Here is a 25,901-nt window from a genome sequence, read left to right as displayed (position 1 = left end):
GGCAAAGTCTCCACATCCCTTTGAATCTACCCTTTCTAGGCATTGCAGATGCCCCTGAAATCTCACCAGAGGGGTGAACTAACCTCAAGACTGTCTCCCCGGATGTTCCCCTCCAGAGTCATGGTGCCCCTGCAGGACCTGAGGCCTGTTCTCTGTACTGTTCGAGATTAAAATTTCAAGATGATTGGAAGTAGCAGAAGTAAAATGCTGGACAGTGTCCAAGATGGTCAAACTTTTCCCACAAGGAGAAGAGGGGTGGAAATATTAAATGAACAGGTATCTAGAAGGCAGTGCTGCAGAAAAGTAAAAGCAGTGCTTTCTGCTGGAGAGTTTTCAGGTGGTTTTTTGGTCAGAATTTTGTTTTTTTAGTTTATAAGAATTTTATAATAATAGGAAAAAAAAATCCCTTAAGCTTGTAGGGAAAAGGGAAGATAAAGAAAGCGGGAAAGTGAAAATGTGCTAAGTGAGGAAAGGGAGAGGGCAGAAGGAAGCAGTGGCTACTGTAAGGGGAGGGGGTGGGCAGGGAGGTGCCTACGGGGCAATCAAGCCAGGGGTCAAGGGTCAAGCTAGTGCCTGGTTCCAAATAGCTACAATACATATTTGTTATAGGTTGTGTTCCCCTAAATTCACATGTTGAAGGCCTAATCCCCAGGACCAAGGGATGTGAACTTCTTTGGAAATAGGATCATTACAGACATGATGAAATTTCATCTGAAGTCATTAGTGAGTACCCTAATCCAGTATGCCTTGTGTCCCTATAAAAAAGGGAAGTGTGGAGACAGACTCATACCTACAGGGAGAAGGCCATGCCCACATGAAGACAGCGGTCTACACGCCAAGGAGAGAGGCTTAGAAGAGACCCTTTCTTTCCTCACAGCCGTCAGAAGGCAATACCTTGATCTGGGACTTCCAGAACTGTGAGACAGTAAATTTCTGTTGGTTAAACCCCCCTAGTTTGTGGTACTTTGTTACAGCAGCCCTGGTAAACGGATACACTTTTTTTTGGCTGTACCACACAGCAATGTGGGATCTTAGTTCCCTGACCAGGGATCGAACCCAGCCCACTGCAATGGAAGCCTGGAGTCTTAACCATGGGCCCACCAGGGAAGACCCTGATACACAACTTAGCAGAATTTGTGGTTCTGACCTTCTTAAATAAACACTGAACATGATATAGCTGTTTTATTCTAATGACTGAGTACAGCAGAAACTCTGCCGAGAAGCTCTGAGGGCCGGTGGACCCACCCCCAGCTACCAGCCTGCTGAAGGCTCAGGGCTGCATTCCTCACTGAGAACTGGCTCACGACTTTGTTCACCTCTGAGGGGAGCTGCTTGCCCAAGGTTCTGTCTCTTCCCAAGGTGCGGCTTGTAGCCAATGACTGGCTAATACTGGGAGACCAGGTCGCAGCCCCTAGTTCTCCATTTGGCCCAGTTCTGAAGGGCCATCCCAGCTCCAGAGCCCTACGTAAGATCAGTTAAGGCCTCCGCTGGAACTACAGGACAGCTTGCCCTCTCTGCCCACTCCTGCTTGCCATCTCCTAGGAGCACTTCCAATCAACCTGCACGCAGCTCTGTCTCCATCTGTGTCCAGGGAATCCAACCTAAGACAGTGACACAGGTTTGTCCAGTCTTAGGTTCAAATCCATGCTCTGATACATCCTCGCTGTAAGATTGGGGGGCAAATTCCTTAACCTATCTGGGTCTCCATTTCTGCAAATGTGAAATGAAGAAGTTAGAGGAAATTATTTCTAGGACCCCTTGAACCCCTTATGTGTGTGTCACACAGAAGTATCATGAGGCTGCGGAGATGCTGGCCCTCGAATAAATGGCTTAGGTAGGCTTTTAATTCCACCGTGGCCTGTGTTTTTGCTTAATTGCCACCAAACTGCTGTCATGAGTGGGCTTGCAACAGTGAAGACTCCAGTGTAATCCTTTATTGATACACTCATCAAACCTATTCCCGACAGCGTGCAGGAAGTCAGTTTTGAAACTGCTTGTTCCAGGGTGACTGGTTCATTGGGGATCAATGTTAAGGTAACATGAATTTCGTGGTTCTTAATATACAAATATGCAAAATACACACTCCTCATATATGGACCAGCTACCTCGATTCACCAAGGGTGCAACAAGCTACACCCACCCATCAACTGGTGGTTCATAGTTGCTCAGTCATGCCCAACTCTTTGTGACCCCATGGACTGCAGCACGCCAGGCTTCCCTGTCCATCACCAACTCTAGAGCCTGCTCAAACTCATGTCAAGTCAGTGATGCCATCCACCCATCTCATCCTCTGTCTCATCCTCTCCTCCTGCCTTCAATCTTTCCCAGCATCAGGGTCTTTTCCAATGAGTTAGTTCTTCTCATCAAGTGGCCAAAGTGTTGGAGCTTCAGCTTTAGCATTAGTCTTTCCAATGAACATTCAGGACTGATTTCCTTTAGGATTGACTGGTTTGATCTTGTAGTCCAAGGGACTCTCGAGTCTTCTCCAACACTACAGTTTAAAAGCATCAATTCTTCGGTGCTCAGCTTTCTTTATGGTCCAACTCTCACATCTATACATCTATACATGACTACTGGAAAAACCATAGCTTTGACTGCTATGGACCTTTGTTGACAAAGTAATGTCTTTGCTTTTTAATATGCTGTCTAGGTTGGTCATAGCTTTTCTTTCAAGAACCAAGCATGTTTTAATTTCATGGCTGCAGTCACCATCTGCAGTAATTTTGGAGCCCAAGAAAATAAAGTCTGTCACGGTTTCCATCGTTTCCCCATCTATTTGCCATGAAGTGATGGGACTGGATGCCATGATCTTAATTTTTTGAATGTTGAGTTTTAAGGTAACTTTTTCACTCTCCTCTTTCACGTTCATCAAGAGGCTCTTTAGTTTCTCTTTGCTTCTGGTGGTACAACCTTCCAATTTCAGATAACCCCTCCCACCACTTCCCAGTAGCGCTAGTGGTAAAGAACCCTCCTGCCAACGCGGGAAACATAAGAGCCACTGGTTCAATCCCTGGGTCGGGAACACCCCCTGAAGAGAATGGCAAACCCACTCCAGTATTCTTGCCTGGAGAATTCCATGGACAAAGGCTACAGTCCATGGGATTGCAAGGAGTTGGACATGACCAAGTGACTAACACATTCCCACCCCTTCACAATCCACAAGCTGCAACCCTTCCATGTCCACAAAACATGTGTGTTTTTCAAGGTAGTGATACAGTGGTTGTACCATCTGTGTATTTAACATGTGTACAACTGTACACCCATTTAAAAGTGGTTACCATCAATACTGTACTGGTTCACTGACAGCATAAGTGCTCCCAACCTCATATTACTTTACACTGATTTCACAGTGTAAAGATTTTTAGGCAAGTGTGTGCCAAGTTCTAGCAAAACTGACTGTACATAAAGCGGGGTGCGGGGGGGGCAGGGGGGGCACGGTAGCATTGTGCCACTTGGGCAGTATTTTCCACAATGTGAACTTTTCGTATGTTCTCAAATGAAGTTTTACACCCTCTCCCCGACACCAATCTAAAATACTCTAAACCCAGTTCCAACTGGGAGAACATGAAGGTAGCGTTAGCTAAACCAATTTTTAAGAAACATTTCAATATGATGCTTTTCTTTTGGACAACACTAAAGTTCTCCTCCCTCTCCCAGCAAGCTCTTTACATGTATTCTTGTAGAATCAGAGGAGGAGGAAGCCAAACTTCAAAAACGCCCTTGCTTTCTTTATTCCTGTTGAGAACAGTAACAGAGACTATTAAGAGGGTAAATTTAAGTCATAGAACTAACTAAAGCTGAGGGGCATTGCTGAGCAGTCATACACGGTAATTGCCTAAGTGCATTAAGACTGGTTGGGCAATAAAAGCTGAGTGTGTGACTATATGTTGCACAAATTGTTAAGTTAAAAGCACCCTGGTAAACTTAAAAGAATTTTAGATAAATGCAGAAATAAGTATGAAACCTTAAGCCACCCCCCAAATTTAGCTGCATGAGCAGATAATCTCCCCAAATTTAAAAGGTCTCCTAATTTGACTATGTCTATGCATGTAGAATATATTGAGACATGTTTACAATGGTGACATCAAACATGTTTCTTCCTAACTAAGGCAAAAACAAGGATGGAGACATGAGAAGATGAAGTTGGAAAGTGCACAGATTAATGATTTAGCAGCTGCAGGAACCAGAATCCCAAACCAGGGACAGGGTGGGAGGTGGCAGGGGGTTGAGAGACCAAAAAAAAAAAAACCCTCAAATTCCAAAACACTGCAGAGAAAACGACAGCAGATCCATCTGGAGGTAGGAGCAAAATGATGGTCTGCAAGTCTAAGCATTCAATTCCTGGATCCCTTTTCCTGCACTGCACAGCTGGGCAAGAGCCCACTCATTCATCAAGACTGGAGAGTCCTTGTCTCAAGAGGGCAAATAGGCCTCTGGAATAATGGACACGGAGCACTGCTGAGGGCAGGGGTAGTCCCCTACTGCACACTAAACACAGAAACCCAATCCCTTCAACCCCACTTGTCTTCTAGAATGCTGGCAGATGGCCCATTACTCCTCCAGCAGGGGATATGAAAAGTATTCACTGAGAATGGGCAAAGACTTCAGGGTGACGTAAGAGGTTTCCCCGCAGCTCCACTAGGATACAGCACATTAAGTTGACAAGCCACACTCATGTGCTCAGAGCTTCCTATTAGCTTTGTAGTCCCCACTCAGAAGGGTTACTACACATCTGAAGAATGCCTCTAATGATGAAAACGTAACAGTCCAATCCAAAAACAGAGACAAAAAGACTATGTAGGACTGGGTTAGAGGGGAACTTATGAAAAACTTTCTTGGAGGCCATTAGCTTGTAAAAATTTCAAAGGTTAAAAAATAAGACTTGGAATATGGAGCTGAGAAAATCTCACAGAAAGTAATTTAAGAAACAGAAAACAGATGAGAGGAAATCAGTGAAATCCAGAGAATTAAAAATTTTCTAAATTTTAGCTCAGTTTTGTGTCCCCCCTTCCTCTGCATACTGTTGCTAAAAAGTGAGTGGTGACCGAGTTGTGGGCACAGGCACACAGGATGGAGTCTGGCACCGTCACTTAGGAAAAGCTTTAACTAGAATCTGGGACTAAATTTAATCAAAATCAAAGCCTGCTAGTTCACCAGAGGATCTTCTCTTGCACTCTTATGCAACTCCTTTTCTATTGCCAATGCATTATCCCTTCATCTGTTAGTCAACTGTGGATTAACTTTCCAATTTCCCATAATTGACCCAGTGCTAAATTTCTCACTAAGCCATCAACTGCAAAGGGTTTTGACAGGCATGAGCAGTAGTATGGTAGAACTGGGATTTGAAAGATCGTTAAAATGGAACTGCTTTTGAAACTGAAGCCATACAGCTCAAGGAATTAAGCAGTCAGATGGTACTTACCTGCTCCAAGCATCATATAAAAGCTGGGAGCTTATTCCTTTAAGTAGGAAGAGATCAGCCTCCAGCAAAAGCTCGACTACAACTAGTCGTGGTTTGTTCATCGTAAACCAGGTTTGTTCCCACAAAAGCCTGCAAGTGCAAGCGCTGTACACCACACTTCTATTCCTACTTCAGGATGGATGAGGCAGGGATTCAAGTATTTGCAGGATTTATTCACAACTTGAATATGGAAAACTACTAAGAAATTTTTTCTTTCACTCTACCAAGCCAATTAAACAAGCCTTCTTCACTCTATTATTGGTCAAGTTATCTACCTGTTAACTACCACGAGGAAATTGAGAGTAACTCCCCAGAAAGGGACAAAAAGAGAACTGGTGTGACTTTTTAAATCTAAATTTGCATTCAATGATATCAGTGCCCATCTTACTTAGAAGGAATACCTAGCTTAATTTATACAGAACTATTTAAGTCTAAACACTGTTCGGAAGCTGGTAAATTAATGTGTCTTAAAAAAATGCGACCCTAGAAAAATCTTTGTGACCACATATATATATTGATTTTATCAAAGACTTCAGTATTCCATATGTAATACCCAGAATCATTTTATCAGATTCAATTTGTTACTATGTAATAAAGTAAGATTCTGAAAGAATATTTGCAAGTCAATGTACACAAAGCTGACAAGTAAAACTTCAACTCTTTCGCAACAGAAGCCAAAGCAGAACTAAAACATAAGGAGGAATTAAAAACATTTTATCTGTGTATTCAGAATCACACACAAGTTACCTTTACAGTTCAATTTACTATATAGAAATCATTTGGGTTTTATATTTTCAGTTAAATTCTGAACTTACAATACTGATTAAAAAAAAGATTGTTACATTAATTCAGTACTTTTTTTTAGCATATCAAATTGAAATACATTAAGATCAAACTTTAGATTTATGGCAAACAGTCTTCAAATACAACACAAACATTTTTTAAAGTTACCGTATCATTCACATGTGGTACCTGCAACTCTGAGCTGTTATACACAGAATAGCTCTCCTTTAAATACGGCAAAACTGACATGCCATGAAGCTCAAAGTTGTATAGTCAAGCCAAGGACTCAAAGTTGTACCATCTCTTAAAAGATTTGGCATTTCTGAACCAAAAAGCACAACATGTAAAGAAGGTTAGGAGCAATTCCTCCTCCTCATTACAGTTAAAAAAAAGTTGCATGGTAGCTTGGAATTTTGCATAAAACCCCACATTATACCTTGGAAAATTCCAAGGGTAATTAGATGACAACGGACTGGAGTCCTTTTTCAATTAATAGAACCCATAAAATTCAAATGGGAATTAATCAAATCAAAAATATTAAGCACCTACTGGTTTAAGAGATTGAAATTTATTAGATTCATGATCAATTTCTGTTCACCTTGAAATCAAGGTGTAAAAACCAGCTATTAAGTGCATTCCAAACTTCTCCTATGTAGCACACGCAGAATTTTCTGTCCATTGGCACCAAAGTGAAGTCACATTTCCTCTTGGAAGACAGAAATTCCACATCTGAACATAGAACAAGTTAGGAAAAAATGACCCCTGTTGTTTACTTTATTACTATTGTGATTCTGAGATCTAGGATTACTAATATACTAGCCATGAACAATGCAAACTCCTGGCAACAACTGTCAGGTTAGTGATTCTAACTCACTTCCCCAATCACCATAAAATTTTAGTATAAAAAGAATGAAAACTAATTACACTAAGCTGCTGAACAAATGGGAAATAACAGGAAACTAAGTGAACAACAAAACAAACCCTAAGTTTGAAATCACTGCAATCGAGAAATTGAAAATAGGTGTGCTTCACCCCATCCCCCTCACAACTCTGAATTTAAATAATATTCCGTGCAAAGGAGCATCAGGTTTCTGGATATAGATGTAGCCCTTCTTTAAGATTTAGTGCGCAGCAGAGTTTTCTGCATTTCCCTCCCCAAAGTTTATTCCAAGTATTTAATAGAATCTTCCATTTCAACCAAAAGATTTGCGACTCAAAGATTTACTAAGGTACTCTATGCATTCTATCTATACAGAAACACCTATTAATTATTACAATTGGTTTATGCAGGATTAACATTTTTGGTGTTAAAATTGTTAAACATCATGCTTACTGCACATCAACTCTCCATAATGAATCTGAACATCACAATGATTTACCAAACATTTTACTTAAATTACTAATTAAATAACTGAAAAATGTACTAAGCCAAACTAAACTTAAATGGGCTATAAAGGAAAATAACCTTCGAAACAGCCCAGATACATATCTATTTCAAAACTACCTTTGCTAGCTAGCCCCTTTCCCAAAATTTTAGCCTGAAAAAACAGTAAAATCTACACAAAATTTTATTGCAATCATACAAGGGTTACATTAGGTCAAATACAACAAATACTATGATGCAATTTTACATTTATTAAACTACAGTTCAAAGCACAAATTTACACATTCTAAATACACTAAACGTATCTAATGAAGTCACACTGGTCTTCCACTGACATTTGATATATCTGGGTGAAAGACATTAACTTTACAAGACTTTTTAACACGAATCCTTAGTATAAAAACTGTGTACTTGTATGTAAACGGTTTAATGGGGAACCCAATTAATGGGCTTCCATCTCCACTAAGTCATCCATTTTGTTGCATATTTTATTTTAAACGCTTAAGGGGTAGGGCAAACTGGTAGGTTTAAATCTGGATACATTATCTTAATCTCCCAATTACCCCCAGTGAATTATAGAGCTGATTTTGTCTGGTCCCAAATAGCTATTACTAGTAGTTTTTGTTTCCAAGAGAATTAACAGAATAAGATTGTTCAAATTTTTTCCACACTGGAATGTAGACCAGACAAGCTTATTAACCTGCAACTTCAGATCTACAGAAGCGTTAACGCCTGCTTAAGCTTCAGTGGGAAAGTTGTCTTCTTGGCTCAGCTGAATGCAAGAAGGCACAAAGAAGAAGCTCTTCATTGTTGTGTCTGAAGTGGCCCCAGCGTCCTGCATCTCATACCTAAGGAAAAAATCAAGACATCTGAGTTTAAGCACAAAGACCACACAACAGACAATGAAAAGAACTATAAAATAACTGGTCTTCCAATTACGCTTAAAAGATCATTCTGTTATTACTTTTAAGTTGTGCATTCATTATAAAATTAAAACCAGCAAACCCTGTCACCTCAAATATCCAATCTGCTTTTAAAAAAAATAATCCTTCTTACCAATCACTGTAGGACATCATGTAATAAATAGCTGGCCTCTGAAAATCATTGAAAGCAGATGGTTCATGGACAGAATCTGCTCCCATGTTATCAAAGATAAGCCAATCTCCCACATTCAGCTCAGGAAGAAGACAGTTTTCCACAATTTGATCAAGCTCATCACAGGATGGACCCCAAAGGCTGCTTGTAAACAGAGGCTCATCTGCCTTGTATTTCTGTAGGACAAAAAAGTATATTTTTGTTAAGCTTTTAACTCAAGCAGGCAATGAACTTGAAGGTGGATAAGACCGTTTTTCACCACTTCAAATCAAATGTGCCCCTGAAGAAAGGCCTAGAGCCAAAAGCAGTAATACTCCTCCTTAACTCCATGTAAGGCAGCAATTTAGAGAACAAAGGACTTAATAGGACTCAGAGAAATACAAACCCTCAAAAAAGGGGCAACCTTCCCCCATTCTAAAATATTTCTTTGAAATTGGGATGAGGGCTTCCTGGTGACTCAGTGGTAAAGTGTAGCCTGCCAATGCAGGAGACACGGGTATGATCCCTGATCTGGGAAGACCCCATGTGCCACAGAGCAACTAAGTCCGCGCACCACAACTATTGAGCCTGTGCTCTAGAGCCTGGGAGCGCCTGGTTGCCACAGCTGGAGAAAAGCCTGTGCAGTAACGAAGACCCAGCATATCCAAAAATAAATACAATTTTTAAACTAGGATGCATCCTAAAAATAACAGCTCCATTCAGAAACTGCCAAATAAGCAGGTTTTATAATATTTGTAATAAAACTTGCCTTATGAACCTCTGGAATGGTATTTAAGTCCTCAGACAGTTTACTTGCAAAAGAACCATAAACACCATCATTCATATAATACATGAAGGCTGGTTCATCACTTCCGGTCTTTCCTACTGTTAAAAAACAAAACAAAACAAAACAAAACAAAAAAAAACCATGAAAACAGGAAAAGCAAAGATGAACTTACAGTACAACAGCTAAAAGGCACATCAAAATCTGAATTAGTATTTATAGAATTGACTCATAGGTTTCACATTCAAAATATAGTGATATATACTGACATAACTTAAAACTGTTAACTTAAAATATTGAACACACTTCACCAAGGAGGATAACCAATGAACACATTAAAAAAAAAACTGCTCTACATCATTACTCACCAGGTAAATGCAAATTAAAACTACACTGAGATACCACAATACACCCCTACTGAGTGGATAAAATTTAACAATGACCAAAAAAAGAAATTAGCAAAGGTGGGAGCAATCAGAACTTGCATATATACATTGCCAGCAGAGGAGTAAAATAGCAACACCATTTTGAAATCTTTGTGAACACCTACTCTCCGACCCAGCAGAATTCTTACATCATTCACCTAAGAAAAATGTCCACAATACTTGTAGTACTGTATAATAATGTAGTAACAGTAGTTCTGCCCTTAATAGCCAAAAACTGGAAACAATCAAATATTCATGGCAGGAGACTGGAGACAAAGTATATGCATTCAAACAGTGGAATATTAATTGGCAATAAATGTAAAATGAAATGCTCTATCAAATATTATACTGAGCTGTCTTAAACAGAAGAATATACATGATCCCACTTACAAGAAGTTCAAGGACAGTCCAAACTAATCAATGCTGGAAAAATAATAAAAATTGAACAAAACTGAAATAAATTTTAAGATATGAAAATTATTTTATTTTGATAGGGATAAGATTGTACTGGTTCTTAAAGGGAATCAATCACCTGGGGAAGTTTATCTAACATAAGCCTATCTAAACATCAGAAGAGTCTGATGGAGAGGAATATTAGCTATGGCATTCAAAAGCTATAGCTTTTTGAAAAGCTCCCTAGCTCCTCCCTACAGATGGATGAAGAACACCCATAACATCAAAACCCATCAAATGTCCAAAATTATATTTACATGTGATAGTATCTGATGAACTCATCTTCAAACTAATTGGAATTATTTACTAACAGAAAACTATAAACTTTGTAACTTACCTCCAGAGGAAAACTTATCATTTTCAACAACTTTCTTTGCAACGATATTAACTGCAAGTGTAAATGCAGAAGACACAAAGTAGCTTCCAGGTTCAGAAATTATCTTGATGCCAGATCCTTCAGGAAAGTAGACATCCAACAAAGGGCTGATAACATGATTAACCTATGGATTTTAAAACCCATATTATGGTTTTAATATTGGATTAGATAATTCACAACATTAAGAGATTAACAGCAATTAAATTTTTTAGGAAAATTAAGTAGCTGAATTATAGACTATGAAGCTTAGAAATAAAGCAGGCTTTCAAGTCATCCAAGTTGATTTTCTAACTATCAGAATGGCATTAATTTAAAAAGCTATAATTCCAGTGTCAAATGGCTCCTGGTGATTGAAAAGTCATTGTTTATAGCCATATTCAATAACTAGTGATGAAGGAGCAAAATTTCCAATCAGTTTCTATACTGGAGGAAGGTGAGAACTGATGTGTACATGGATAAAACAGTTCAAGCTCTGTAAGTGATGAATGAATTAATCATTGTCAACAAGCACTGAAAACACACTTTCCATGATAAAATTATGCTACAGAGTAAACTTTTCCAAGGTCTTCCATTAGCTATTAATTTTCTTACAAATGTTACACAATGCTACAGCTTTAGTTCTGCTCTAAAAACTCTAGTCTACATATCCACCATGTAAGTAGAAAGGAAAGAGAGATCAGTCCAGGATGTCCACCCACTGAACAATGTTTACCTCTTCCAGTTGAAACTCAGTTCCTGTGAAGCCCCCACCAATGTCTAACATGTTCATCGTGAAGCCAAATTCTCCCTAGAGATGCAGGAGGGGGAAAAAAATCTTTAAACGCGTTTCCAAACTGTAATGCATATAGGGACATCACACACACACACAAATCCTCTAAGGGAGGTAAATAATCTCTGTTCTGACCTTTAGTAAATTTCTTGCTTTCTACTAACAGAGGCGGATTATTTCATTATATTTTCCTGCTATTCTCTGTACTGTCTTTAGACACATACAAGTAAGTTAACTATTGCATCTCTCTACACCCAGGTTTTAAAATGTGCATGTCATAAATAAGTACGATCAGAATACTTTAGAAGTAGAAAAGAAGCTGAATATTTGTCTTAAATAACATCTTGGCTTAAATATCAAAATAATTTAAGCAAAAACTTACAGCCATGTCAAACACACATCGTGCATCAGATAGAGCATGTACATATACTTGAGATTCTTTGCAAGCACTTGAAACATGAAATCTGAAAGACATAGAGTAATAAATTTGAAGCCGCAGCAAATTTTAGAGGCCGTTCCTTTCTAACTCACCATATTCACACAAAAAAGTATTCACATTAACTTTACTCAATATTTAAAGCTTTAGAAACATGAACCTCTAATGACCCAAGTTACAATACCAGCCTTTTAGAAAAGGTAGTGTTTGGGTAATCATTTTTTTAATAATAAGTTATCAGTTATATTTCACAGCTATTAGACAGGGACACGCTTTTCATATGGTAAAATAACAATAAATTGTTACTTTACTAAAAGTAACAATCACCCAATAAAACTGGGTGACAAAATCTTCAATTTTGAATGCACAATATTACCTGAAAATATACAAATCTATTGTGGGACTTCCCTGGTGGTCCAGTGGTTAAGAACCCACTTGCCAACACAGGTTTGATCCCTGGTCCGGGAAGATCCCACATGCCACAGAGCAACCAAGCCCTTGAGCTGCAACTACTAAAGCCCACGCGTCTCCTGTGCTCAAGAGAAGCCAGAGTAACCTCCACTCTGCAGAATTAGAGGAAGCCAGCTTGCAGCAAAAGACCCAGTGTAGCCAAACAAATCTTTTTTTAAAAAAAGTATCTATTGAGAAATAAATACAAGTGAACATTAATTCAGTTGAGCAATACTGATAATTGTTAGTACTGCTCATTAATAGTGGTATTTATCAAAGATTCGGACTATTTAAATTTGAGGGAATTCCCTGGTGGTCCAGTGGAAGCCTGTGTTTGAAACCTGTCGGGAAACTAAACTTTGACAAGCCGTGCTGCAAGACCAAAAATTAAATAAAATTAAATTTATAAGTTTAATTAAAATATGGTCCTTTCCGTATCAATTGTGGCAGTGGTTATAAAAATGTTAAAATTCACAGAATACACCTCAAATCAATTTTCCTGTGTGTTAACAATAAAATTAACTGAAATATGAAAATGCTCAAATACTGTCAATATTGTCAGCTAAGGTAGAATTAAGTTTAACAGTGGTGATTCTTTATCTATCTTTATGAACAATTTTAAAATCTGGCAGTCACTGCTCCAAATCTGATTCAGATCATGGTTCAGAAACTATTATCAAATCATTAACTCTCTGGGTCTTAGTTTCCTCATACATAAAAACTGAGAGGATAAAATAGTCTACTGATTTTTTGAAGTGCCTCTGAGGGATTAAAAAGGGTATAAAAAGTCTTGGGATGGGAAAAAGAAAAACTGAAATGACATGTCCAACAACCATTTTGGTATTCATCAGAATTCTAGTAAATCCTTCCATTCAACTTAAAAAGAAGTGATTTAAATTACTAACTGAACTGTTATTTACTATTTCCTCTCTTTACTAGGTGAAGCAGAGGTACATACAAGTACAAAATAGTATAAAGATAAACATTTATTTTCCTAAACTAAGAAAACTATGTATCGTAAACCAGAAATCGAATCTATTAACGTTTATACAAAAGAAAACCTAAACTGGTAAAAAGAAAGACTAAGATTATCACAACAAAATGAAGTTTAAAACAACTACTCACTTAACTCCAATAATTTGGACATCAAGTTCCTTAGCACATTCCAAAAGATGCCTACAGTTCTTCAGGGTAGTGCCAAACTTCATGTTACCCTCTCCACCTCCAATACTATCTTCTGTTGCAATATGTAGTAAGACCCTAAGAGAAGGGGAAGATGATTGGGGCAGAGTTGGTTTACATCATCATCAGCACATGTGAAGCCTGAAGATTGTAGGAAGTGTGTTGATAATGTTGTCAGTGCTCCATAATCCAGCGTCGGATGAATCAAGTGAACCTAATGAGAAACAATCCTGTATAGAGAAAAAACTAGCAATTAGGGACTAAAGCATGACGCTTACAAGGATGGGAATTTGGAAAATGCAGGAAGTTAAGACTCTGTTGTAGCAGCAAGAGTCGGTTGGGCTCTGTAATGAAAGACGACATTACTTTCAAATGAAGTCCATCAGTCCATAAATCCACCTAGAAAGACTAAATTGAATAGCAATGCCATTACTGTCTTTCAGTAAAAGCGATCAGGGCTTTAAACGCTTCAAATTTCCTAAACAAGTTCTAGCTAGCTAACTTTCTACCACTTATTCGGAACCATTCCTCCAATTAATCACATAGATCTAACAAGAAAAAAAAAATTTTTTAACGTATCTTAACAGCAGCCTTTTAGACTACTGATTCAAATATATTTGGTATTTCCTTCCAAACCATGACAAAGTGATCAAGACTGTCAGGCAATCTCTGAGTAACCACAAATCACTTAAAAAAACAATTATACAAAACTGTTATTTGTAAAAGCAAAATTATTCTACCTATAGAATACCTTTCAAAGAATACCATTAAAGTCAGTAAGAAAATTATCAATATAAGGAAAATATGGACATGATACACATTTTTGGTAACATATAACACACAGTAACTTATTAAAAAGCAAACTGTGTACTAGTATACTTTTAGCATAGGCTATATAAAATCCTCTTGATATACCAGTTCATGGTAATATTTATTTTGCCTTAAAATTTGTTTTTGTTTAAAGCATGGCGAACTTACATTTTATTTATGTATTTTTTGGCTGCACTGTGTGGGATATACCCCACTGTGTACGTGGGATACTCCCCAACCAGGGATCAAACCCATGCCCCCTGCCTTGGGAGCTCAGTCTTAACCACTGGATCACCAGGGAAGTCCCAGAGTTTTGTTTTTAAACAATCAAGTTTTTAGTTGCAAAATAAATCTTGGGACCCATGTAGGGTACAAGTAAAAACGTTAAACTTCCTGTTTGATGAGAAGGGACTTAAGGACTAGGTTCCTAAGACACTGACACAAAGGACAACCATCTAAGAAACCGAGGCTAAGGGCAGATTAAACCCTCAGTTAAAAGGAAAAAGGCTGAGCAGAACGTATTCTGTTCCTAATATGACAAATAACTAGAATGGTTAATGTAATTGTGAAAATATAGCCATAGCTTTAATTTGATCATTCTACCAACCAGATTTTCTTCCTTGAATTAAAGATTATACACAATATCCCAAAATATCCTTATCTCATCCTAGTTGCCCATGAAGGATCAGAAGTAGCCAATAAAAATGCTAGTAGTATTTTCCGTGTAGTAAGTTGCAATAATTACAACATATAACCATTGCTCTATATAAATGCCCCCCTTCCTTTCCCAGACTAAAGACAACCCCAAATCCTAGGTAAAAAAATATGCCCTTGTACCTAATTTTTACACTTACTTGGCATTTGGGTGGTTACGTGCAATTTTCTTCAATTCAACTTCATTGTCACATGTCATGATATTAACTCCAACTTTTGCTGCATACTTTATCTGAGACACTTGCTTGCAAGGACTTATGTAAATGATGTTTTCTGGAGATACACCCAATTCTTGCACTAAAGCCATTTCAGTCTAAAAACAGATTTTAAACAGTGTCATCTAAAAGGTAAGCTTTCTATTACTTTTCAATCACTGCCATATACCTTTATTTTCTGGTTAAATTCAAATTATGTAAGATTAAATTAGGATTACATATATCACAGTTCATATTCTGGTAATGCTTGCTATATTATGCTCTGTTAAAAACCTTTTAAAAGGTATACAGGCATATCTCATTTTATTGTGCTCTGCAGAGAATTCCATTTTTAAAACTGAAGATTTGTGGCAACCCTGTGTTGAGTAAGTCTGCAGGCACCATTTTTCTCAACAGCATTCTTTTTTGAGGTATGTACATTATATTTTAGACATAACGCTACTGTATACTTAAATAGGCCACAACATAGTACAAACATAACTTTTATACGAATTGGGAAATAAAAAAAGTTCATAGGACTCGCTCTACTGCAGTTGTCTGGAACTCAATCCACAGCATCTCTGAGGTATGCCTGTCACTACCATCAGAGAAATCTCCCAGTTTAGGATATTATCTTGCTGTCATCAGAAGTAACTTGATCAAACTAGCTCTAGGCTAAGAATGAGGAACAAATAAAAGTTTCTGATTAAAGATAAAGCTTATAAAGTCTCATCTCACCGTAATGTTCCTTTCATTGGTATACTTGAAACTTTGTAAATTTCCAGTATTAAATGGCAAATTTAAACGAGTTAAAAAATGTATCCACAAGTCAAACTTCCTTGCAATTGTTCTCCTACTGCTGCTGCTGCTGCTGCTGCTGCTAAGTCGCTTCAGTCATGTCCGATTCTGTGCGACCCCATAGACGGCAGCCCACCAGGCTCCCCCGTGCCTGGGATTCTCCAGGCAAGAACACTGGAGAGGGTTGCCACTTCCTCCTCCAATTCTCCTACTGCTACTGGTGACCAAATGTTGTTTTTAGTTGCTAAGTCATGTCTGACTCTGCAACAGGCTCCTCTGTCCACGGAACTTCCCAGATAAGAATACTAGAACAGGTTGCCATTTCCTTCTCCAGGGTATCTTTCCAACCTAGGGATTGAACCCGAGTCTCCCGCATTGGCAGGTGGATTTCTCTGCCACTGAGCCAACAGGGAAGCCCCATCAAACACTGTCAATTTTAAAATGCTGCAGTTCAATAACAAAGTAAGGAAAATGACTTACTTTACTAGAACAAGCAAATCCAGTTCCAAGAGCTGCCAAAATCTCAAGCACAGCTGGAGTGGAGTTGCACTTCACCGTATAGAACGGCTTTATCTGAGCCACTATGTTCTGCCATTGGCTGTGCTTCTTCACAATCTTTCCAAGATCTCCCACAAAAAATGCATTTTTCCCTGTCTATTATAGTTATGAGAAAAGAAACATAAGAACCACTGAAAACAGAGTATTGTTAAGTAGGAAAGAACTCCCCTTTTCCTCCACAAATGAGCCAAGATAAATATTTACATACCACCACATTTAAGGCTTGTTTCTTTTTAAACTTGACTGTTTGCTGTGCTATGCTGACATAGAAAATATTTTTAGATTAAAAAAATAAAAAAAAACAGCGTCAATGAGAGTGACTTTCTACTTCCGAACTGTTCCAATTTTACTTCTGGTGAGTGGAAGGGAAGGAGATTACTTATATCATTCCATGCATTCCTTAATTGTTTAAACCTACTTTAACAGTACAGGATCTAATTCCCTAAAAAGGTGAGTAGAATGAGGAATGCTAAACAAAAAGCCGTATCCCCAACGTGAACTGCAGTTAAAGACAGTAAAAGGGAACAAAAGAAATCCATTTTTAAGGAGGTAAGTTGGTAGTATTTGTAGAGGTGACAAAACTAAATTTAAAAATACAGAAGTACACTAAATGCCAGATAAATCCAAGTCCAGTGTTTAGGACCCAGTTTTCACTGCCATGGCCTGGGGTCCAATCCCTGGGTCAGGGAACTCAGATCCCACAAGCCGTAGAAAGAAAGAAAGAAAAAGTAAACTGATTTTAATTACGATCTGGGAAAAAATCATGATTGATTCTGAAGCTGGAGCTACCCTGGGGGTAGAGAGATGACTACACATACCATCCAGAGAATAAATTACTATTTATTAAATAAATAAATGTTAGATGACAGACAAAATAATCTTTATTTAAAACATACAACATTCAGATATTATCTGAAATGTCATGAAAATATTACTGTTTTCTATAATCCACATTATTAGAATATACTGACCAAAGACAGGCTGCCACCCTAATGTTCTGACCCAGGAAATGTACAATTGACTAAGACTAGTGACATGAGAGGCTATAGAAGAGACTGAATGTTAGGACAAGTGTCATTCTTCCTCACCCCCCAAAAAAGAATTCTGATGACAGAAGAGAGCAGCAGGATTTTGCTGGTGTGAGAGAAGACTTAAACATATCTGTAGAGGTCAAGAGAAAGCTTTTTGGGTATCCTATTACTGAACATCACTAACCTGAAAACTTCTTCAAATTTTGGGAATATAGGAAATTAGCTCCAACAAAAACAAATTCTTTCCGTAAAGCAATAGACAAAAATTACTGTATCAGTAAGTACAAAACAAAAATGATCTTAAGTAGCAGTAATGATGCTTCATATTTCAGAAATTATTATAAACACTGTATTTTAAGAAATCCAATATGACACACTTACCACGGTATGTTCATAAACATAGTTATCAATAACATTTCCAAGGTTTGTTCCTTCATCCAACAGGCCAACGGAGTAGTTTGCATCGTCAATAAATCCTTTCATCTCAGCCGTATTCCACAAAGCCGAAAGTCATAAACCAGGAAAAACAAGAGACGGGCCACCAAGCCTTACGTCTGGGTCCTTAGAATATGCAACAAACTGTCAAAATAGAAGTTATTTCAAAGTCTGTATTATTTCATTAGTTAAACCTAATATATGAGCTGTCAGTTGGAGTGTGCTTATAAGAGGAACCTAATTTAGTGAAGAATCTGCGTAATCACTTACCATTTTCAGAAACACTAGATCACCAAAATCCTTTCCTTTAAAATGCCCATTTTAAAGCAAATGTGAATTTATACATAAAAAGACAAGCTTAATATGACAGTTTCTTGAGAAGGTAGCTGAAGTTTATATGCAGAATGTTACAAATCAACATCATCACCTTATTTACATAGAGTTGCAGAGCCAGTCTTTTTTATTCATCTTGTTTTGTGGTTCTCCCATATAACACAAACAACTTTACTCATTTTAAGTAAAGAAAGCTAGCGAAATAAATATCTGCAGCTAAGCAATCAAAATAGTCTGAACTTCAATACACTGCCACTCACGTAACCAGTGTGATACCAGGTAACTGCAGATAAACATCTTCTAAGTAAAATTCTAGAGTAGGTGATGTGTAAGCAACAGGAATGGGTAAAAGTGGAGGCTGACTTCAGGAGGACATCTGTAGCTCTGATCTGGATCCCACACCACAAGCTACAACAGAACTAGTTCAATCAAGTTAACAATTAAGTCTCTTTGAGGTAAGCTTATTTGGTGAAAATGTTTCTGGAACATAAGTCAGAAAACCTAGTCCTGGCTTTGTCATTTAATAGCTGTGCAATCCAAGGTCAACTACTTCAAAAAACTGTTGTTAAAAAAAAAAAAAATTACAATCACTTGTTTAAGTGCTGACTTGAAAGAGCTAACTGCCAGAAATCCAAGAACGTCACTGCAATTTGAAACTAGGTATAAGTTAGGGACCTATATATACATCATGAACATTTATTTACTAAGAACTCTGATTTTTAAAAAGGCATCATACTGAATCCAACTCTTCCCCAATCAAATAAAGTTTCCCTCTTTCTCCAAATCACCCACTGTCCTCTGGAGCAGCCCATACCTAAGTCTATCTTCTTTGCTGAACTTACTGGTCCTTATCCCCCCGGAGAAGGAAATGGCATCCACTCCATAACTCTTGCCTGGAGAATTCCATGGATAGAGGAGCCTGGCAGGCTGCAGTTCATGGGGTCGCAGAGAGTCAGACACAACTGAGTGACTGACACACACACACACACAAGGTTACTTTAGGCAAAGATTTCTTTTAACATGAAGTCTATAAACCTAACAAGTTCTCGAGACAGATGCTGTCGTCGCTCCTTGTCTGGGACTGATTTCTGGGTGCCACATTAATTTTAATGGACTTAGACCAGATCCTGGCAACATACACAGCTTTTCCTGCCTCTTTGATTACCCCCTTTCTCTCCCCCTCCCCATGCTCTATGCCAGAGTTCACCTCAAGTGGAGGCCCCTGTCCTAAAAATACACTTCATTTCAATGGTTCTCAAAAGTTATCAGCTTTTTGGTTGCACCAAAACAATTCGTCAATAAGCCACAGCATTAGTCATTTTCATGAAATACACACAATATTTTAAAAACAGCAACAGCTGTATTTCCAAGGAGTCAACTATATTCAGTTTACTGAGAAAATCTTAAAATTATTATACTGTGCCCAGAAATGATTTAAAACTGTGCCCATAAAGTAGACATTTAGGCTTGAGGATATATGTTTATTTTAAGCAATGTAAGACCAATCAGAACATCAATTTTAGGGGGATATTCAACTGCATTAATGCAAACAGAATGATAAAGGTTACACATTAAAAAAGATCACTTATCCTATTAATAATGAAAAATACTTAATCAAGATCTTTAGCCTAGTGTTTCAGCTCATCAGATTCCTAAGGAGTTTCTACTCTCTATGTAGTATTTACCTGGGAACCTTATCAATTATGGACCATCATAGGCAACTGCTACCACATGTAAAGTTCTAGTTTTTAAAGTCAGGACAAGAACCACCTCAATTTCCTTCAGCTAGAGATGGTTGGATGGCATCACCGACTCAATGGACATGAGTCTGAGTAAACTCAGGGAGTTGGTGATGGACAGGGAGGCCTAGTGTGCTGCAGTCCATGGGGTCACAAAGAGTCGGACACAACTGAACAACTGAACAGGGTTTACAGGAAGGCTAATTTTCCTCTGACATTATGATCCTAAGTAGTCACAAAAACATCAGGTCCATTCATCCCAGTCTTATCTGCTGAATGCCCACATTCTTCACATATTTTTGTAGATTAAGGAAGGTTATGGTTATGTGAGTGAAAGTTGCTTAGTAGTGTCCAACTCTTTGTGACCCCAGGGACTGACTGACTATACAGTCCATGGGATTTTCAGGCCAGGATACTGGAGTGGGTAGCCATTCCCTTCTCCAGGGGATCTTCCCAACCTAGGGTTCTCCTAAGGGCTTTTTCAAACTATTTTCGAACTATATAATCTACAGATTCAGTCAAATCTCACTGCCTGCTAAACTAGCTTAATCTAAAAGCAAACATTTTTTATAGCAGCGTGCCAAAAACTTTGTACAATATTCTCTTAACCCTCAAAAACCACTATGACAGTATTATTCCATTTTATGGAGGCATAGAAAAATCAGGCTAGCTTGGGAGATGCTGATGACAAAATTACAGGCATATCTTGGAGAAACTGCAGGTCTGGCTCCAGACCATTATAATAAAGTGAGTATATCATTAAAGCGAGTCACATAAATGTTTTGGTTTCCCCATTCATATAGAAGTTCCGTTTATACTATAGTCTATCAAGTGTGCAAAAAAAAAAAAAAAAACCAACAACAAACCCCACCAAAACCCCAATCTACATACCTTAACTAAAAAATAATGCTCTTGGAAAAATGGCACCAACAGATTGCCAAAAACAAGGTTGCCACAAACCTTTAATCTATAAAAAATGCAACCTTTGCCAAGTGTAATAAATCCAACACAACTCTCAGGCTCTTTGATAGAGACAATGACATCCCCAAATCAATTAACCATTTATCAGACATATGAACTCCCACAGTTGTTAATAAACTCTACACTATATTCATATATGGTACCAAAACAGCCTATCATGCCTTCTTACAGTCTTCACACCTTTCTTAAGACTAGTTTCTACGTAACAACCTTGTTCCTTCTATATCACTTGCCTAAATTCTCAGGTAAACCCTAAACTTTTTCCTTTTTTTAATCTTATCAATAGTTTACATGCAATAATGTACACCCTCATTCTGACGAATGTATATACCAGTATAATCACCACTATCATAAAGATAAATTTCTTCATGTCCTTTTGTCCACCTCAGGCAAACATTTGCTATCATTACAGACTCTTGTAGAAGTGCAATAATTTCAAATATTAATAGTAAAGGTCAAACTAAAACAGCTGACAAATAAATGTACTATTAATACAAATAAAAATATGTTAAAGTACTCCCTGCTCTAAAGGAAAGACTTAAGAGTGCATGTAGAGTGGCTGTATTCCCATCACTGAAATAGAACTCTCACTTCTGAAGTAACCATAGGGTTAGTTTACCAATCCCAATCTGACTCACAAAAGGACTGTGACAAAAAAATACAATTTGCTACATTGGCAGGACTGACAAAAAGGATTTGGGGACTAACACACTTGAGACCACTAAAACAGGTGTCAACATAGTATTTTTTACTTCCTTAATTATACTGAGCACTGCAATAACAGTTGATTAAAACCAATCTAATAACATCTATCCTTAAAAGATGGTACATGTGGAGCTCCATCTTGGTTCATCCTCTCAGATGCTCCCTAGGAAGGTCTTGAGATTCCTGGCGCATGGCAGGTGCTGACAAACAGATGGACCAAGGACAACTGATTTTAAGGATGGGGGTTTTGAAACTTAAAGTTTGTGGTGGCAACAGCAAGGAATGCCCTACAGTGTGTTGGAAAAAAAGGTCCATCTTTCACATCTTAAAAGGAGCCAAAACCCTGATATATACAAGTGACCCACATGTAAAAGCAAAAGTCAGTTAAAAACTAAAAGCTATGTCCGGAAAAAACTGTTTCCTCAAAAGAATCCACCAAACACAAAACCTTCAGGAAAGCTAGTTTCTAACAAATTTTAAGCCAACAAACCCTGTGCTCAAAAGAAACATTCACTTGGAAGCCCAGTACTTCCAACAACTGAAAAGGCTTAAGTAGGTGGATAAGCGTAGGCTGATCTTGCTTGAGTCTTTCCTACGCCCAATCTCACTGAAGCAGTCCTAAAAAGCAGTTCATAATTGTACCCTCAGAAGTCTACGCTTGCAGTTTTCTTCACATGTAAGCAAAAATAGTTTAAAGTTCACTGCTGCAAAAAGGCTTATGTGCTACATTTCTGCTTTATAAGACACTGAAGTAAAGAAATATTTGACTGAAATATTTTCAAGAGGCATATAGTTACTTGGTGATAACATTAAACCAAAAATCTGACACAACATGTTCTAGGGAGTTAGAATGAAAATAAGTGTGTATGTGCTAGGGGTGAGCAGAGTTTATTCTATGCCAGATCGGCCAAGTTAATCTACAAAACAGGGAATTTACAGGAATCTCTCTGTTAAGAGTGCAGACTTAAGGACTTTCCTGGCGACCCAGTGGTTAGGACTCTGTGCTTCCACTGCAGGGGGCCTCGGTTTGGTCCTGCAAGCCAGGTGCAAGGTCCAAAAAAAAAAAAGCAGCAGACTCAAACCCAAGTGATACTAAACTCCTTCACCTTGATCCAATGCAACCCACTGTGCCATTTTTTAAAATGCTCTATAAATCAGAAATAGGACTGATTTACTCATTTTAGCATGTTATGGACCACAATATACTACAGCCTAGTATTGCTGGACATTGATTTATTTTCACATTAAACTTAAGGAAATCTACTCCATTTAAATCTTAGGTTCTCCTTAAAATGCTTTGTAACTTAAGAGCAAATCCATTTTTAATAGACGCTCCCAAATTTATTATTATCAACAGATTCGAGAACGTGCTCTCTACTCACAACAGCCTTTAGGCTATTTTCACAAACAAACATCTTAATATATGGTTAAAGAAAGCTCAGCTTATTTTACACCAATACAATTGCTGCAATCACAATACTACATTTATAATAAGTAATTTCCTCTTGGACATCATAGCTGGGAAGAAAAAAGTGTTTAACAGTCCTTATTTACACCTTCATATTGGTGTTTTTTGGTAACACATTTTTTAGGAAGAGCTGCCAAGGAACGAAAAGGCTCCCAAGAACCACACTGCTCCCTAGAGCCTTCATGAGTCCTCATGTCATGGAGAGGGAAACTCCAACAGGAGTGGCTGCAGCAGCTGGGCACCTGCTTTGTTACACACCTGCTACAAAGGCTTCTACAGTTGATTGTACTTCAGAAGAAACTGATACATCTCTCAAATAATCACAAGATAATTCTGGCAGCAACAGCCCACTTGACACCAAGCTGGATGAATATGAGTCTCGGATTTCTGAAGTGAAGACCTCCCTGGAAGTAGAACAGGGAGAGCTGAAAAGTTGAGAGTACTGTTTCAGAGACATCTAAGCAGGAAACCCAACCTTAACACATCACCAGTTTTCTAAAAGGAGTTTTACTTATTAAAAATGAGAATGTAAGATATTTTGAAATTTACACTACTACTATCACCCTGGAGAAGCCTAAGGCTATTTCTATCTTTTTAATTATTTTTGCATAGGCATTTAATGACTTAGCACTCAGCTCACAGCTTTAATACTAGACACAATGCAGGACTTCCCTGGTGGTCCACTGGTTGAGACTCCACACTTTCACTGCAGGGAGTGTAGGTTCCAACCCTAGTCAGGAAACTAAGATCGCTCTTGCAAAAAAAAAAAAAAGCTGTCAAAAATCACCTTTGCCTTCTACATCCCACAAAAAAATGTTACTTATCACACAGCATACCTTTAGAAATAACTGGTCACAAGAGCAGAAGGATGACATTGGCACTAAAAACATGAGATCTGGAGCAGGCCTCCAGGAAGCCACACACCAGAACTGGTAGGTGAGAAGTGCCAATAAATCTGTGTGATCATAAGCCCATATAAAAATTTTCCATGCTGGATCAAAAATAAGTGATGGATTTAAAAAAAAAGTGATGGATAGTAACAGCCTATTTTGAGTACTTAGGATATCAAGACAGCGGTTGCTTTCATTGACAGTTAAAGAGGAAAGCCAATAATGACAATAAATACCCTTTAGTTTCTTTTTCAGGTGATAAGGTTGAAAAAAACTTTAGAGTAAGTAAGAACACTAAGGTGACTGCTGAAGAATTACTTTAAAAAGAAAACAACAAAAAAACCCACAAGACAAGAACACGAATGAACAGGAGATAGATAAAGGGGGAGGTGACACACAAATCCTAAAGGAAATTAGCCCAACAGGCTAAGTTTGAAATGCTCAGGTAAAGGCTGCTCAATGCAAAATGCTTCCCATTAAATTCTATAATACATCTTAATGAGAAAAGAATTTCACAGCAATATACTATTGCAAGTGATTGACAAGATTAGGCTCCCTTAATAAAAAAAAGTGTCTTCACTATCTGATGTGAAGACTAAATTTTTTTCTAGAGCAAGTGTGTACCTGCATGGAAGTAAACTATGTAAATCCTTATGGTAATTAAAATGTAGTAACACTGCAGATAACTATTGTAATGCAACATGAACAGCACCAAATACATAATCATTTTAATTCCAAGCTTTCTAGTTTTCCTGCTGCAGCACGGGGAAATTCCCTTTAAACAAATGCACTGAACTACTGTTTTGAATACCCAAGGGCAGATCTCACTGCCACCTCACCAAGAGGAAAACTTATTTTTATTGTACAAAGCACATGTACATTACAATTACTGCACTACACACCAGGTAAAGAGGACTGAATACCTTAGAAGCCCCTGTACATCATTACTGGGTAGTTGTGGTTGCATCCCCTCATCCCCTATAGAATAAACATGTTCAGACTTTTCTAATCATCATTCCCGTTATTTAATCTTTTTATTCCCCTATATGCCCATAAAACATTGGCTTTATTGGTTTTGAACCATGAATGGAATCACTGCTGTTTTCCTACTATAACTTCTTTTGCTCAACTTGAAGTTTCAATTCCTTCACACAGACAGACAGGACTGGAGTCTGTTAATTTTCACTGCTGTGCACTATTCTTTATAGATGTACAACAGGACCTATGGGTTATATTGTTTATAAACACCATATGTAAAGTAGCTCAGTTGGGTCTGACTCTCTGCGACTCCACGGACTGTAGCCTACCAGGCCCCTCCGTCCACGGGATTTTCCAGGCAAGAATACTGGAGTGGGCTGCCATTTCCTTCTCCAGGAGATCTTCCCGTCCCAGGGATTAAAGCCAGGTGTCCCACATTGTAGGCAGACGCTTTACCAGGGAAGCCCTAAACACCATACAATCTCTTGCTATTATTTATGTACCCAAGAGGAGCATTACTCAAATTACGGTCCATAGGACTTCTCTGGTGATCCAGCGGTTAAGAGTCTGTGCTCCCAATGCAGAGCATCCAAGTTCAATCCTTGGTCAGGGAACTAGACACATGCTGCAACTGGCACAACTAAGACTCAGCACAACAAAATAAATATTAAAAAAAAAAAATGTGACCTG

At 38.1% G+C, this 25,901-nt stretch overlaps 1 protein-coding gene across 3 annotated transcripts in view; it reads right to left on the bottom strand.

The window, feature by feature from the left end:
* Positions 1 to 6,154: 6,154 nt before the first annotated feature.
* Positions 6,155 to 25,901, bottom strand: part of AZIN1 (antizyme inhibitor 1) — a 30,890-nt gene continuing 11,143 nt past the window's right edge. Inside the window, exons 3-13 of one of the 3 annotated variants that reach the window (XM_055546497.1) lie at positions 23,602 to 23,747; positions 18,064 to 18,261; positions 16,574 to 16,747; positions 15,242 to 15,414; positions 13,521 to 13,655; positions 11,892 to 11,973; positions 11,453 to 11,527; positions 10,702 to 10,864; positions 9,472 to 9,587; positions 8,685 to 8,899; positions 6,155 to 8,476 (exon numbers count right to left, since the gene is read on the bottom strand). In XM_055546497.1, coding sequence (XP_055402472.1) covers positions 8,365 to 8,476; positions 8,685 to 8,899; positions 9,472 to 9,587; positions 10,702 to 10,864; positions 11,453 to 11,527; positions 11,892 to 11,973; positions 13,521 to 13,655; positions 15,242 to 15,414; positions 16,574 to 16,747; positions 18,064 to 18,165 — 1,347 coding nt within the window. In that variant the 5' untranslated portion in view covers positions 18,166 to 18,261; positions 23,602 to 23,747 and the 3' untranslated portion in view covers positions 6,155 to 8,364. The remainder of the gene's footprint in view (positions 8,477 to 8,684; positions 8,900 to 9,471; positions 9,588 to 10,701; positions 10,865 to 11,452; positions 11,528 to 11,891; positions 11,974 to 13,520; positions 13,656 to 15,241; positions 15,415 to 16,573; positions 16,748 to 18,063; positions 18,262 to 23,601; positions 23,748 to 25,901) is intronic. The other 2 variants (XM_055546498.1, XM_055546496.1) reach the window with 2 other exon arrangements.

Source organism: Bubalus kerabau, chromosome 14 (assembly GCF_029407905.1).
Source record: "Bubalus kerabau isolate K-KA32 ecotype Philippines breed swamp buffalo chromosome 14, PCC_UOA_SB_1v2, whole genome shotgun sequence".
Lineage (NCBI taxonomy): Eukaryota > Metazoa > Chordata > Mammalia > Artiodactyla > Bovidae > Bubalus > Bubalus kerabau.
Note: the sequence above shows the minus strand (reverse complement) of the source record. Positions and strands in the feature narration are given on the sequence as shown.